At 43.8% G+C, this 15,468-nt stretch overlaps 1 protein-coding gene across 1 annotated transcript in view; it reads right to left on the reverse strand.

Annotated features, from left to right (window-relative positions):
* Positions 1-15,468, reverse strand: part of UBOX5 (U-box domain containing 5) — a 54,145-nt gene that overhangs the window by 23,675 nt on the left and 15,002 nt on the right. The window contains exon 2 of the mRNA XM_077478028.1: positions 3,838-3,929. Coding sequence (XP_077334154.1) covers positions 3,838-3,891 — 54 coding nt within the window. The 5' untranslated portion in view covers positions 3,892-3,929. The remainder of the gene's footprint in view (positions 1-3,837; positions 3,930-15,468) is intronic.

The raw sequence follows: 15,468 nt of genomic DNA on the forward strand, positions 1-15,468 counted from the left end.
ATCTGTCCCCCGTCACCTCTTCACCGAGAACCGAGCAACCGAACAATCGCCGATGGCTCGTTTGTCTCACCTCTCCAAGCAGAGAGCTGCTGCCTGTCAATCAGCATCTCTCCTGCTCTGCTCCACCACGCTCATTGGAGCGCTGAGCTGTGGAGGTGTGGGCAGCGTCCGTCTCGCTGAGAGGCCGAGACCGCCATCAGTCCAGGCACCTGGTGGATCCAGGCTCCAAGAGTCACAATGACGCGCTGCCTGGACCGATTCCAGTGATGTCAGCGGAGTATGGGCTTCAGACCGCTCTCCGCTGAAAATGGGTCACATGAGTGCTAAACGAATTGTAATCCTGTGACCCAAAGAAGAAGTCCAGCCAAACAACCTCAGTCTGGACTTCTCTTTTAAAAGATAATGTATATATCTGTGCTTTATAAGAAAAAAAAAATCCAGAATTCGTGTTTTTTTTTTTTATAGAAACATGGAATAGGAGATGATACTGTTAAATAGTGATTATTCAGGTTGAAATGAAAGGGTTAAGTAGTAAAATAAGAGCATGTCCTGGTTAATTAAGAGTTACCTCCCTGCTTTGCACACAATAAAACTTTTCTGGTCAGCTGCAGATCTCTTGCTCACAAATCTAAAGGGGATCAGATGGCTACTGTGTGCAATACATGTAGGTTGCTGTTTTGGCTTAAAGGGTTACATTTAAAAAGGTTAAACATTGAATTCTGATTAGCTCCCAGTCATAGGATCTCACCAAAGGAGGAGATAAGAAAAGATAAGAAACTGCAGGACATACAAGAGATGCCCCATCTACAGAGGAGGGGGTTTTATGGACATTTGTAAGACACCCAAGGTAGGCAACTGGTTAACGCGAGATTCAAAATAAATGAAACAGGGAGGTATTGGGGACAGATATTTGGGTATTGTGGTGACCACTGAGAACCAATTGCAAAATCTCTGTGCCTTGCCCTTGCAATGAGGCCCTGCTAGGAGAACATAATACTCTTCCCCTCCCTCCTCCACCAAAAAGGAGCAAAGGAAAATACCCGGCCTTTGCAGGTATGAGACATCCTCCTTCCTCCCAAGTGTCAACACTGGTGATTGGCTCAGTGCTGTCACATGAGAGTGGGGCAAGAGCCATGTATAAGCTCCAAGTCGTGACTTGGAACTCAAGAACAGCCTCCTCTATTCACTATCAGCAGCTAAACAGAGAGACGGGAGTAAAGAAAAAGGCAAAACATAAGCTCTTGATGGAGCCACCATTAAAGTGAACCCGTTTCTTCAAGCAAAGGTTAAGGTTATCTTAAAGCAGAGTTCCACTCTAAATTGGAACAAACCCTCCCCACTGAAAGGTGCCAATTGTGTATAATCCAGGTATCTGCACCCACTTCCGGGAATAGCTAGTCGCAGATGAACGCCGCCACCCCCCCGTTGTGTTATGCGAAACACCAGTTCCCAGGACACAACAGGACCAGTGAAGATGTGCAGCGGGACTCGCACATGTGCAGTAGGGAACCGAGCAGTGGCGGCGGGGGCTGCCGAGAGATTGCTCGTCATCTGCTACCGACATCACGGGCACCCAGGACAGGCAAGTGTCCATTTATGAAACGTCAGCAGCTGCAGTATTTGTAGCTGATAGATTAGAGAGATATATTCTGTACCTCTCTCCCTCTTATATAAAAGAAGCTTTGGCTATACTTATCCTTTAAAAGATAAAATGGGGCAAGTGGTGTGGCGCCAAATCCAACGAAACCAATAGACAAAATTCAAAAGGATAGCAAAATATGCGTCTCATTTCAATTCAACATCATGCAAACTATACATCAGTGTGCTGAATAAATGATTAAAAAGGCAATTCCGCACTCATATGCTAAATTCATAAAAAATAAAAAAAATCTTTGCGCTTAATGAACATGGCACATTATGAGAGTGGAATTGCCTTTTTAATCATTTATTCAGCACACCGACATGTATAGTTTGCATGATATTGAATTGAAACGGGACATGTTTTGGTATACCCCATGATTATCATTATATTGTCTAGTAGTTTAGTTGGATTTGGCGGCGCACCACTTAACTGATTTCATTTAAATCTGTATGTGGAGACACTCAGGTGTTGGCAGCAATAGCCTTGATTATATATATTGGGTAGCGCACGAGTGGCCCATTTTATCCTTTTTAGACTTTAAGAATAACTGCCAGACGCAAACCTTATTTCAAATTATCAGTAAACAGCATTCCCTAGAACAACAGTTGTCACCTTGTCACGTAATAGGAATGAGCGCACAGGGCTCATTTAACAGGGACAGCGGATATCGCTATGCACTCCACCTTATACCACACAGGTTTATGTATGCTGTATTTTACCACTGTGTGGAGCTCGGGGTGCCCGAGTGAGTAAGTCACTTTGAAAAGGGATTTAGTTATGGCTTTTTCTCATCCCGCTAACAAATTTCCCTTTCCCAATACATTTTTTAATCACACTTTGTCACGCAGTTTCCTTTCAAGAAAAAAAAAAAAAAAAAAATCAGGAAAAATAAAGTAAAAGGTACTAAATAAGTAATCAAAATGTGACTTGAGGCATAGAAACAATGGAGAAGCAACAAGAAAATATACATTAACATAATGTTTATTGAAAAAAAAAAAAAAAAATTGCGTAATCACACAATCCACACAATTAAAAAAACTTTCATATGCTTTGTAGAGTGAGCCCTTGTGAGTCTATGCGTTTCACCATGATGCTTCTTCAGGACACAGACAAGGTTCAAAACGTAACATGTACAAGGAAATCTCACCATCTTAAAAAGGGACTAAGCCTCCTCTACAAAATTTACGGTAGCCGGAAAGTTTCCAATGAAAACAGAGTACCTACAGTACAGCAGCCGGCTGTCTCCCAGGGGCTATTCCAGTGTTTTGGTGGCCACTTTTACTACTGAATACCAGCTGCACTTCTGCCCCTGCTGTAAGATTGCCTCAAGGCCAAATGATATTTGCTACATATACTCAGTTTTCATTGGAAACTTTCCAGCTACCATAAATTTGTACAGGAGGCTTAGTCCCTTTAAGATAGGGAGATTTTCTCGTACATGTTAAGTTTTGAACCTTGTCCGTGTCCTGAAGAAGCGTTGCGGCGAAATACGTAGAGACGCACAAGGGCTCACTGTACAAAAGCATGTTTTTAAATCGTGTTGAACATTGTATGATTGAGTGTCAATGGTCTATGAGTGCACCAGTTAGCGCACTCGTATTCCATAGAGAACTAAATACTGTCTTAGTGGGGGGGGGGGGTTTACCTAGGCAGGGAGCGCTGAAGTTTTTATTTTCTTCCCCACTCTAATGCAAGTTGTTTATGCTGTGCCCTACGGATTCCTGTTTTAATGTCAACATGCTACTTTAAAACTACAGATACATTTTAGTTGAACAAGTTTAAAGTGGAGTACCTTTTTATGCCTGTTGCTATGTGGTCCCTTGAAATCTGTCTTCTTCAGCGCCTGGGCTCCTGACCTCACTTCCCTTGGCGCAGGAAGGGAGATCACCTCTCCCACCCTCCCTCTAGGCAATCATCTGGGACACGTAACAGGTCCCAGATGATTGCGTGGCCAGTCAAGGCGTGCACGCAGTTAAAATGCCAGCGCCACCAAGCGGGAGGGGGGGGGGGGTAACTAGCGGGGCTTCGATCCCCTGCATTGCTGGACCCTGTGACAGGTAGGTGTCCGATTATTAAAAAAAAAAAAAAAAAAAAGTCAGCAGCTGCTGTATGTCGTTTTTTTAAGCAGAACTCCACTTTAATGCGAAATCTGGATACCCAGAGGACAGTTTCTAATCAAACGATCTAGAACGTACCTTGTTGCAGAATACGCGTGGCCTAAACTGTGGAAGACAAAGGTTGACCACCATCCTGGCTGATCAGTGTGATGGATCTCCAGACAGAACACCTGGAAGAGAAAGGAAATGTATTAAACGTCAGAAACTGGACACAGGATTACTCACATGACACGTACTATGTAGGTACAATCCAAGCCAAGTCCATATATGTTTTCTTAGCAAACCCTCACCTTGACCTACTTTGCATAGTTTTGACCACCCCCCCCCCATATCTTTTTTTTGGGGTTATTTTGAATAACCCCAAACTTCCATGTTCATCACCTAGTTTAGAATGATGTCCCCAAACTGCACGCTGCTTCCTGCACATCAAGCATCCCAGGAGGCTTTAGGGGCACTTTACTGGGTGTGCGCTGCAATTCATTATCAGACAGCCGACTCCCAGAGGACATCAGAAAGGAAGATGGCAGTGCAGGACCTGGTGATCAGCAGCAAAATGGCAGGTTACTGGAGAGAGTCACTGGATTCTCGGAGTGCAAGTATGTTCATGAAGGAAAAACCTGATTTTTTTTTTTCTATAAAAATAAACGACTTTACAAACATGTTATACTTGCCTCCTCTGTTGCAGTGGATTTGCACAAAAAATGCCAGATCCTCCTCTTCTCGGGTCCCTCTTCTGTGCTCCTGGCCCCTCCCTCCCTGTTAAACGCAAGCAGCTATGGGGGCACCAGAGCCAAGCCACAGCTTCCTGTGTCCATTCAGACACGGAGCCCCAGCCTGCCCCCACCTCCTGATTGGTTAACCAACTTTGCCAGCAATGGGAGCCAATGACACCGCTGTGTCTCAGCCAATCAGGAAGGAGAGTCTCGGATGACAGACACTAATGAACATCACTGGACAGATAGGTCTCATGTAAATGTTAGGGGGGCTGCTGTATTAGAAAGCATTAAGATAAAAAAACCTGACTTTACAAGCCCCTTTAACCACTTAAGCCCCAGACCATTTGGCTGGCCAAAGACCAGACCACTTTTGGCGATTCGGCACTTCGTTGCATTAACTGACAATTGTGTAGTCGTGTGACGTGGCTCCCAAATTAAATTCACATCCTTTTTTTCCTACAAATAGAGCTTTTTGGTGGTATTTGATCACCTCTGCGGTTTTAATTTTTTGCACTATAAACAAAAAGAGCGACAATTTTAAAAGTAATGCTTTTTTTTTTACTTTCTGCTATAATAAATATCCCACAAAAATATATATATATATATAAAAAAAAAAAAAAAAAAACTTTTCAGTTTAGGCCGATAAGTATTCTTCTACATATTTTTGGTAAAATTGCAGTAAGCAATTGGTTTGCGCAGAAGAGTCTACAAAATAGGGGATAGTTTTATGGCATTTTTATTATATTATTTTTTACTAGTAATGGCGGCGATCGGTGATTTTTATCGTGACTGCGACATTATTGGGCGGCACAGTGGTGTCATGGTTAGCACTCTCGCCTAGCAGTAAAAAAGGTCACTGGTTCAAATCCCAACCATGACACACCTGCCTGGAGTTTGCATGTTCTCCCTGTGCCTGCGTGGGTTTCCTCCAGGTACTCCGGTTTCCTCCCACACTCCAAAGACATGCAGTTAGGTTAATTGGCTTCTGTCTAAAATTGGCCCTAGTATACAACTGGGGATCTTGGATTGTGGCTCCTTGAGGGTAGGGACCAATGTGAGTGTGCAATGTAAAGGGATAGGGACAATTGTAGACACTCACTCAGGTTGAACTGGATGGACTGATGTCTTTATTCAACCTTACTAACTATGTAACTATGTAATTATGGTGGACAATTTTGATACATTTTTGGGACCATTGGCATTAATACAGCTATCGGTGTGATTAAAATTGCACCGATTACTGTAAAAATGACAACGGCAGTGAAGGGGTTAACACTAGAGGGCAGTCAAGGGGTTAATATGTATCGTAGGGAGTGTTCTAACCAAGGGGGGGGGGGGAGAAACGACTGCGCAGGAAAACCAGATCGCTGTTCATACTTTGTACGAACAGACGATCAGTCTCTTCCGCCCTCAGAGAAACGGAAACTGTTTACACACACCGCTCCCGGTTCTCCGTGTGCCCCGAGTGATCGCGGGAGCCCGGCGGGGATCGAGACTGCCCGGCACTCACATTGGCTCGGGGAGTGAGCGGCAGGCATGCGCCCCCTAGTGGCAGTTTATGCTACCGATGTAGCATAACGGCGATTTGCGCAGTACAACTGTGGCGGCTAGCGGTTAAGAGGGATTTAAAAAATAAATGGGGGGGGGTTGAGTTCCTTTTTAGCGTATTGGGTAAGCAGCTATATAATGAGGTTTAATATTGAAAAATATCAAGTAATGCACTTGTGAGCTGAAAACACGAAGGCAAGTTACGTTCTGGGGGGGGGGGGGGGATGAAAGATGGAAAAGGATGAGGGTCCTGGTACAGTAGGCCACAGAATCAGCTACAGCATGCAATGCCAGGCTGCAGCAAGCTACATATTAACATGCATTGAAAAGGTATTTAGTCAAGAGAGAACTAGACTTCTACCATTTTACACAACTCTGGTTTGGCCACATTTTGGAGTATGCCAGTTCTGGTCATCAGTCCTAAGGAAGGATGTCCTTGAAGTGCAGAGAGTCCAGAGAAGGACAATGATGCTAACAGGGGGGGGGCTGGAGGACCTGTTATGAGGAATGCCTACAAACATTAAGCATCTCTTTACCAGGGAGAATATGTTTAAAGTGGTAGCAAACTCTGCTTTTTAACTTGTACCTACAGGTAAACTAATAATAAGGCTTACCTGTAGGGACAGGTAATGTTCTAAAACACGCACGGTTTAGAAGATATTCATACGGTGCATCTGGAAAGTATTCACAGCGCTTCACCTTTTCCATATTTTATGTTACAGCCTTATTCCAAAATAAATAAATTTTCCTCAAAATTCTACAAACAGTACCCCATACCGACGACGTGAAAGAAAGAAGTTTGTTTGAAACCTTTGCAAATTCCCGCCCCCCCCCAAAAAAAAATAAAAAAAAATAAAAAACCCATGTACATAAGTATTCACAGCCTTTGCCATGACACTCAAAATTGAGCTCAGGTACATCCGGTTTCCACTGATCATCCTTGAGATGTTCCTACAACTTGATTGGCATCCACCTGTGGTAAATGAAGTGGATTGGACAGTGTGCTGCCCCAACAGGGCATAGAATTTATATAGATAGTTTTCCTAACCATATGGACGTTTTATATCTACCATCTAGTGACCTTTTGTGGTAATGCACTTGTTTCTCACCTTCCCTTATGTTATGACACACTTCCTTTGTATGTAATGCTCCACCCTTCTTCCTGTTATTGTACTTCCTGTGTCATGGATGCAGCTACAAGCCAGGACACATGTATTCTGCATTGTACGCTACAGACAAGATCATCTTTTGATCGCATAAATACAACCTATTCATCTGTTTGTATCCTGTCATCTGCTGTAACTTGATGATGTTCAGAATAAAAGCACCTTTGTGAATGAAATCTGTATTTGGTGAGTTCAAGCTATTTGATGAGGATTGTCCTCAGTGATTATATCTTATACAGGCCAGGCATAGAAGGTCTCAGAAGGGATAAATAGCTTCACAACAAATCGGAGTCAAAATAGTCAAAAGATGTATAGAATTCCCACAGCCTGGGGTGTGTGTGTGTGTGTGTGTGTGTGTGTGTGTGTGTGTGTGTGTGTGTACACCTGATCTGAAAAGAGAGCTCAGTGCCATCCGCCATCTTGTGAACGTTAAAAACTGTTTCTCTACATTGAACTGCATTACCCCGTCTGTCTAAGCTGCTGTTTGTCTTCTTAAAAAGAGACAATACCAATTTTTTTTTTTAAATACGTGAAAAATGTCTAGACAGGACTGAGCACCCTTCGGCGGCTGAACCAATGCAGATTCATCATGCCTCTGAACCCGCAGATGTACAGGGAACAGATTCTGCAGATATTGCCAAACAGAGTGTAAGCCCCAAACGTACAATAAAACCTACACAAAGGCTCCTTTCACACGGGGCAGACCAGTGCTGATCCGCCCCGTGGATATCTGCTTGCACAGCGGGTGAATCGCCGGAGCGATCTCCACTGAGCAGGCAGAGGACAGGTGTGCACAGTGTGCAGAGACTGACCTGTCACAGCGCCACTCTCCCCTATGGGAGATCGGGTGACGACGGACCGCAGTGTCTGCCGTCATCCGACGACGGATGGAAATATAGCTTTTTCCTATCGGAGTGGCTCGGATGTCAGTGGACATGTCACCGCTAACATCAGACGCTCCATAGAGCTCTATGGAAAAACTGACAGGCGGACCTGAACGGATAGTCCGTGTGAAAGAACCCAAACTCAGAAAACTATGAAGCCACTAGAGGAGTTCTCCAGCAATCTGAAAACTTCACACTGCATGTCAGTTTTGTCACACTTGAATGATCGATCAGCTGAACTAAGACTCTAGAGATTGCTTATCTGCCGCGTAGGAACACTACCAGCGGCTGTTTGCAAAATACACAACTTTCTTGCAGGACTATAATATGGATGACTCCTCAGCAGAACTGACCAGGGCTGATGCACTAATCCAACAAAGGGATCTTAGTGCAAAATGCCCAGTGTAAGGCAGAGCACCGCATTGCGCAACTGTAGGAGACCAGATCTTACAGATCCACATCAACCAAGCACACTGCACGTTCTTCTAGATCCTCTCGCTCCAGAAGTTTAACAAGCGATAAGATAGTAGAGGCCCGCGCTGACAGGATCAAAAAGTGCAAAGCTCCTTTACCAAAAAGGAAGCAGAAATAGAAACAAAGACGCAAGCTCAACAAGCAGAAGCAAAGGCAAAGATGAAAGCTCAACAAGCAGAGGCAGATTCCCAATGAAAGATTCTGAAAATAGAAAAAAAAAGGGAGGAAGCAGCCACCTTAGCAAGACTGAGAATCCTCGAACAAGCAATGGGAGAAAATGTCAACTCAGACTGGTCCATCCCAGCAGAACTGCAAGACCCAGTCAAATGCACCAGTGAATATGTACTAAATCAGGGCTCGACAAACCCCAGTCGCCAATGCGACCAGAAATCGCAACCTGGTGCCTAAGCTGCCACCAGCCCACTCACTATTGATGCCCCAGACATGCAGCGCATGAACACTGACTGCCGTCGTCCTCCACACTCAACGGCGCCGCGCTAAGTGTGTGAAACTGACAAGCAACGGAGAGGGGAGGATCTGTCAGATTTCAGCTTAATGTTGGGGTGGGCGGGACCCAGCAGCTATCAAACACCAGCCAATGGGATCTGGGCGGGCCGCTACGTGTATGTGGCCCCGCCCCTTTTCTTAAGCAGCCCAATCGTTGGCTGGGGTTTGATAGCTGCCGAGTCCTGCCCATCCCAGCCGGGTCCCGCCCATTCTGACATTAAGCTCAATTCTGACAGCTCCTCTGTTACATTTCAGTAACAGAGTGCTCCGTGTGAAACCTGCCAGTGCCAAATGCCAGCGCCAACCAGTGCCACCACCAATCAATACCACCTGCAACCACCAACCAGTGCCACCGCCAATCAGTGTCACCTGCCAGTGCCGCGTGTCACCAGTGCCACCTGCCACCACCAATCAGTGCCACATATGCTTGGTTAGAATGCGTACGTCATCCGAGATCCACTTCTTAAAAACGTACATGTTAGGAAACGGACGTGCATCTCACTTCAAAATAGTGCCCCTGCCATTATGAAGTAAAAGAGAAGCCTCTAAGTACCTGATGTCACTCCTTGATATCAGCGTTTTGTGCCACAAGCGATAACGAAAAAAACCTGGTCAGTCTTAGACAGAGTTCATCAAAATAACAGACAAAGAATTCTTCCAGGATGAGTAACAGCTGGGTTGCACCATTACCTCTTCATGCTGCAAGGGTTAAACACCCAGCCAATCGTGAACAGGCCCTATCAAGATTCAACGAACACTAAAGAACAGGCCTGAAATGAAGGACCATTTCATTGCCTTTATGAGAAGGATCTTTGACAATGATCACGCTGAACCAGCTCAGCCACTTCAAAGACTCAATGAGTGCTGGTACCTGCCTTTCTTCGGAGTGCATCATCTACGTAAACCAAAGCAAAATCAGGGTAGTATTTGACTCCAGTGCCAAAGCATTAAGGCGTATCCCTGAATGATGTTGGAAGCGGTTGGCACGTGTGCCAAAAGCTTCTTTCTGCAAAAGACATTCCTGAAAGTGAACCCATCATAATACAGTTTACAACAGAGTGTCTTTAGCTCAGAAATGAAATGTGGGACATAGCAACAAATAGCCAAATTGCCAACCTGAATCCATTCATTGGCAATGATGGTATTTTAAAGGGGTGGACATTTAGCCACTTCCCACCCGGCCTATAGCAAAATGACGGCCGGGCGCTGGTTCAGTTATCCTGACTGGGCATCATATGACGTCCTTCAGGATAACAGCCGCCGTGCTCCGTGGGGGCACACATCGTGGCAATTGGTGGAGTGGTGGGCCAGTGACACACCGCTACACTGATCTCGGTAAAGAGTAAAAAAGTCGACCGATATTTGCCGTTTTTTTTTTTTAATTACTCGGCATCGGCCGATTGAGCTGATAAAAAGGCCAATTTAGAACTACAGCACGACTTGCAAATGACTTCTGTAAAATAGAAGTCGGTGCAAGTTGCCTGAGTCTTCATAGAAGAGACTTTCCTTCTCTCTGGGCAATCTGCCAAGAGCTACACTTCTGAATGAATGAACCCAACTCTATGTGTAGAGTTCTCAGTTTAACCATTTAAAGACTAAATCTTTTCTGACACTTGTTGCTTACAAGTAAAAGTCCTGTATTTTCTGCCAGAAAAATCACTTAGACCCCCAAAAAATTATATATTTTTTTAGCAGAGATCCTAGGGAATAAAATAGCGGTTGTTGCAATATTTTATGTGACACGGCATTTGCACAGAGGGGAAAAAAAAAAAAAAAAAAAAAAACACAAACCCCTAACAGTAAAGTTAGCCCATTTTTTTTTTTGTCCAAAAGTTTTGACTACCTGTTTTTATTTTATAGGTTTTTTGTTTTTGTTTATTTTTATTTTTTTAAATCTAAATCATACATACAAGTAAATTGATTGGAGTTTTGTTTTGTTTAATAAAGGTTTAAATGTAAGGCATTTTCTGTATCACTTATGAAGGCTGCTTTTAAACTGAAGCGGGCAGGCGTTGATGGTAAAACGCTGCTAGTTTTAGTGGTGCTTTACCATCATTTTAACAGTGCTATTGGGGCGCATATAACCCAGCTAGCGTCCGAAGAAGAGGTTACATGCGCCCGTGAAGCACCGCTGCCAAATCGCATTGCATGCGCTTCGGCAGTGGTGCCCATTAATATCAATGGGCAGGAGTGGTGGAGTGGTATACACCACTCCAAACGTGCTGCTTGCAGGACTTTTTTTTTTTTACGTCCTGTCAGCGCATCGCCTCAGTGTGAAAGCACTCTGTCTTTCACACAGACTGCAGGGGAGCCGTTTTGCAGGCACTTTACAGGCGCTATTTTTAGCCCAAAAGCATCTAAAAAAACGCCCCAGTGGGAAAGGTGTCTGTTTTATGAGATGAAGGGGGATAAAAAAAAAAAAAATTAAAAAAAAAAAAATCTGCATCATATATCGGCCATCACGATTTCTAAATATCGGCATCGGCCAGAGGAAAAACCCATATCGGTCGACCTCTAGTAAAGAGCCTCCGGAGATTCTTTACCACGTGATCGGCCATGTCCAATCATGATGTAAACATGAAAAGCAGTTGATCGGCTTTTCCTCACTCGCATCTGACAGATGCGAGTAGAGGAGAGCCGATCGGCATCTCTCCTGACAGGGGGGTTTGCGCTGACTGTTTATCAGCGGAGCCCCCCTCAGAAGCCCCCACTGGACCACCAGAGAAGTGGGCAACATGTGGATGGCCTAGTATGTACCCAATGCCCATCCACATGTGCCCACAAATGGGCACTGAATGGCACCATAAAGTAACAGAAAATTACTAATGCCCAGCAATGCCACCTCATCGGTGCCCATCAGTGCCACCATATCAGTGCCCATCATTGAAGAAAAACTTTTACAAAAAAATTTCCCCCCAAATTTTTGGTCTTTTATTTGTTGCAAAAAAAATAAAATAAAAATAAAATCGCAGGGGGTGATCAAATACCACCAAAAGAAAGCTCTATTTGTGGAAACAAAATGATAAAAAAAAAAAATGTGTTTGGGTATAGTGTAGCATGACCATGCAATTGTCATTCAAATTCCGACAGCGCCGAAAGCTGAAAATTGGCTTGGGTAGGAAGGTGTCTAAGTGTCCTGGTATTGAAGTGGTTAAACAAGACAGAGTTGAGTGAGCAACAGAATCCTCTCATTATGCCTGCTCACATCACCACTTTGCTCAAAAGGCACTACCATCTGTTCCCTGTTATAGGGAAAGACGATCAGTGACGTCACACGCCAAGCCACGCCCCTCAAAAAAAAAAAAAAAAAAATCACTTAACTCCTACACTGCTCCCTAGTGGTTAACCCATTCACTGCCATTTTTACAGTAAGTGCATTTTTAAATCACATTGATCGCTGTATTAATGCCAATGGTCGCAAAAATGTCCGATATAATGTCGCAGTAAAAAAATAAAAAAAAATAAAAAATAAAAGTATTATTAATAAAAATGGCATAAAACGATCCCCTATTTTGTAAACGCTATAACTTTTGCACAAACCACACGCTTATTGCAATTTTTTTTTACCAAAAAAAAAAAGTAGAAGAATACATAGCAGCCTAAACGGAGGAAAAAAAAAAAAACACACACACATATATATATATATATATATATATATATATATATATATATATATATATATATATATATATATATATATATATATATATACACACACACACATACATTTTGGGGGGGATATTATAGCAAAAAAATAAAAAATAAAAAAAATTGCATTTTTTCTAAATTGTTGCTCTATTTTTGTTTATAGCACAAAAAAATAAAAACCGCAGGAGGTGATCAAATACCACCAAAAGAAAGCTCTATTTCTGGAAATACATACATACATACATACATACATACCCCAATTCTGCTTGGGAGCCACGTCGCGCGACCGCACAATTGTCAGTTAAAGAGACGCAGTGCCGAATCGCAAAAAGGGGCCTGGTCATTTAGCTGGAAAATAGTCCGGGGCTTATTTGGTTAAATCAGGAAATCTGTGCTATGCCTAGTGGAAGAGAGTACAACACCTCGCCAAATGCTTCTGGAATTGTTGGAAGATGAGAGTATCTTTCTACTCTGCAAGGACGCAGGAAATGGCAACAGCTGAACCCCAACATACAAGTTGGAGATCTTGTTCTGCTTAACCATTTGCCGACCGCCGCACGACGATGTACGTCCATTTTTTGAAGAGGGATATCTCGGTAACGGCAGCAGCTGCTGCCACAACCGAGATATCCATCTCTTCAGGCGGCGGTCGGCTGTACGATAACGGTGGTCTCCGCGGCGGATTCACCGCGAGATCACCGCTATCGGCGGCGGGAGAGGTGCCACCCCCCCCCTCCCGCCGCTTACCGGAGCCGTCGGTAGCGGCGGAGGCGATCGGGTCCTTCCGTCTGCTGGGCATAGAGACAAGTGAGGCTAAGATGGCCCCCACTCGTCTCTATACCATAGGAGGGCGGAAGCGACGTCAAAACGTCACTTCCGCCCATATCTCCTAAAAGGTATATATTTTTTTTAAATGTCAGATTTTTTTTTTTTTTTTTTTTTTTTTTGCATTTTAGCCCAAATATGAGATCTGAGGACCTTTTGACCCCAGATCTCATATTTAAGAGGACCTGACATGCTTTTTTCTATTACAAGGAATGTTTACATTCCTTGTAATAGGAATAAAAGTGATCCATTTTTTTTTTTTAAAGTGTAAAAATAAATAAAATAAATTAAAATAAATAAGAAAAAAAAAAATTTTTTTTTTTAAAACACCCCGTTACGACGAGCTTGCGCACAGAAGCGAGCGCATACGTGAGTAGCGCCCGCATATGAAAACGGTGGTCAAACCACACATGTGAGGTATCGCCGCGATCGGTAGAGCGAGAGCAATAATTCTAGCCCTAGACCTCCTCTGTAACGCAAAAAATGCAACCTGTAGAATTTTTTAAATGTCGCTTATGGAGATTTTTGAGGCTAAAAGTTTGACGCCATTCCACGAGCGGGCGCAATTTTGAAGCGTGACATGTTGGGTATCAGTTTACTCGGCATACCATTATCTTTCACAGTATAAAAAAAAATTGGGCTAATTTTACTGTTGTCTGATTTTTTTTATTCAAAAAAGTGAATTTTTTCCAAAAAAAGTGCGCTTCTAAGACCGCTGCACAAATACGGTGTGAAAAAAAGTATTTCAATGACCGCCATTTTATTCTCTAGGGTGTTAGAAAAAAACAATATAAAATGTTTGGGGGTTCTAAGTAATTTTCTAGCAAATAAAACTGTTTTAAACATGGAAACACCAAGTCCGAAAAAGAGGCCTGGTCCTTAAGTGGTTAAGGACCAACAAGCTGAAAGAATCAGCGCAAAGCTTTAGGGATTGGTTTTATAGGTTTATATAAGTCTGTCATAATGTGCTAGTATGTGTATGGTCTTTCCTTGCAATATATAAATCTTAACGGGACTCTAGCATTGGGAGGAAACTATTTAAACGTTAAAGAGGAGCTGCACCTTTACGAAAATTATTAAAAGCCAGCAGCTACAAATATTGCAGCTCCTGACTTTTAATAAAATTGACACTTACCTGTCCCAGGGTCCAGCGATGTCGGCGGCAGATGAGCGATCGCTCGTCTCTCAGCTGCCCCCGCCGCCATTCTCTGTCAGGGAATCGGGAAGTGAAGCATTGCGGCTTCACTGCCCGGTCCCCTACTGCGCATACGCAAGTCGCACTGCGCATCTTCACTGGTCCCCGCTGTGTCCCGGGAACTGTGCGTTTCCCAGAACACAAACGGGGGGGCCTCTGTGGCTAGCTTGTCCCGGAAGTGGGTGCAGTACCTGGATTATCCAGGTATCTGCACCCCCCTCCCCCCTGAAAGGTGCTGATTGTGGCACCGGAGGAGGGGGGGGGGGGGGGGGGGGAAGAGGGGAGAGGGATCAGATGGGCGGAACTTCCACTTCAGGGTGGAGGTCCGCTTTAAGATCTAAGATGCTACACAATGAAGTTGGAGGATCAAATCATAAACTGCATAAGGGGCTCTCCACTGTTTGAGCGATAAGGATGTGAAAGTCCCTTCCATGGTTGGTGGTCAGCGGGGAGTGTAGATATATTCAAAAAGCTTTTAGATGCATTTCTTAATAAGTGCAATGTACAGGGATATGGGAAATGGTAGCTTCAAAAGAAGCTCAGGTTGAACTGGTGTATTTATTCAACCTAAATATGTAAAATTAAAAACTCAGGATGGTATCCTCCACTTGCTCCAGTGGTTTCATTTTTTCCTTCAACCCCCCCCCCCCCCCCCCCCATCTGTTAATCCGGACAGTTTTCTCCCTGAGCGCCCATCCTAAATGGAAGCAGCATTGTCAACCCCCCCCCCCAGATTTCTGTTCTGA

Source organism: Lithobates pipiens, unplaced genomic scaffold (assembly GCF_037356315.1).
Source record: "Lithobates pipiens isolate NorthernLeopardFrog02 unplaced genomic scaffold, aLitPip1_a1.2 Scaffold_13, whole genome shotgun sequence".
In the NCBI taxonomy this organism is placed as follows: Eukaryota; Metazoa; Chordata; class Amphibia; order Anura; family Ranidae; genus Lithobates; species Lithobates pipiens.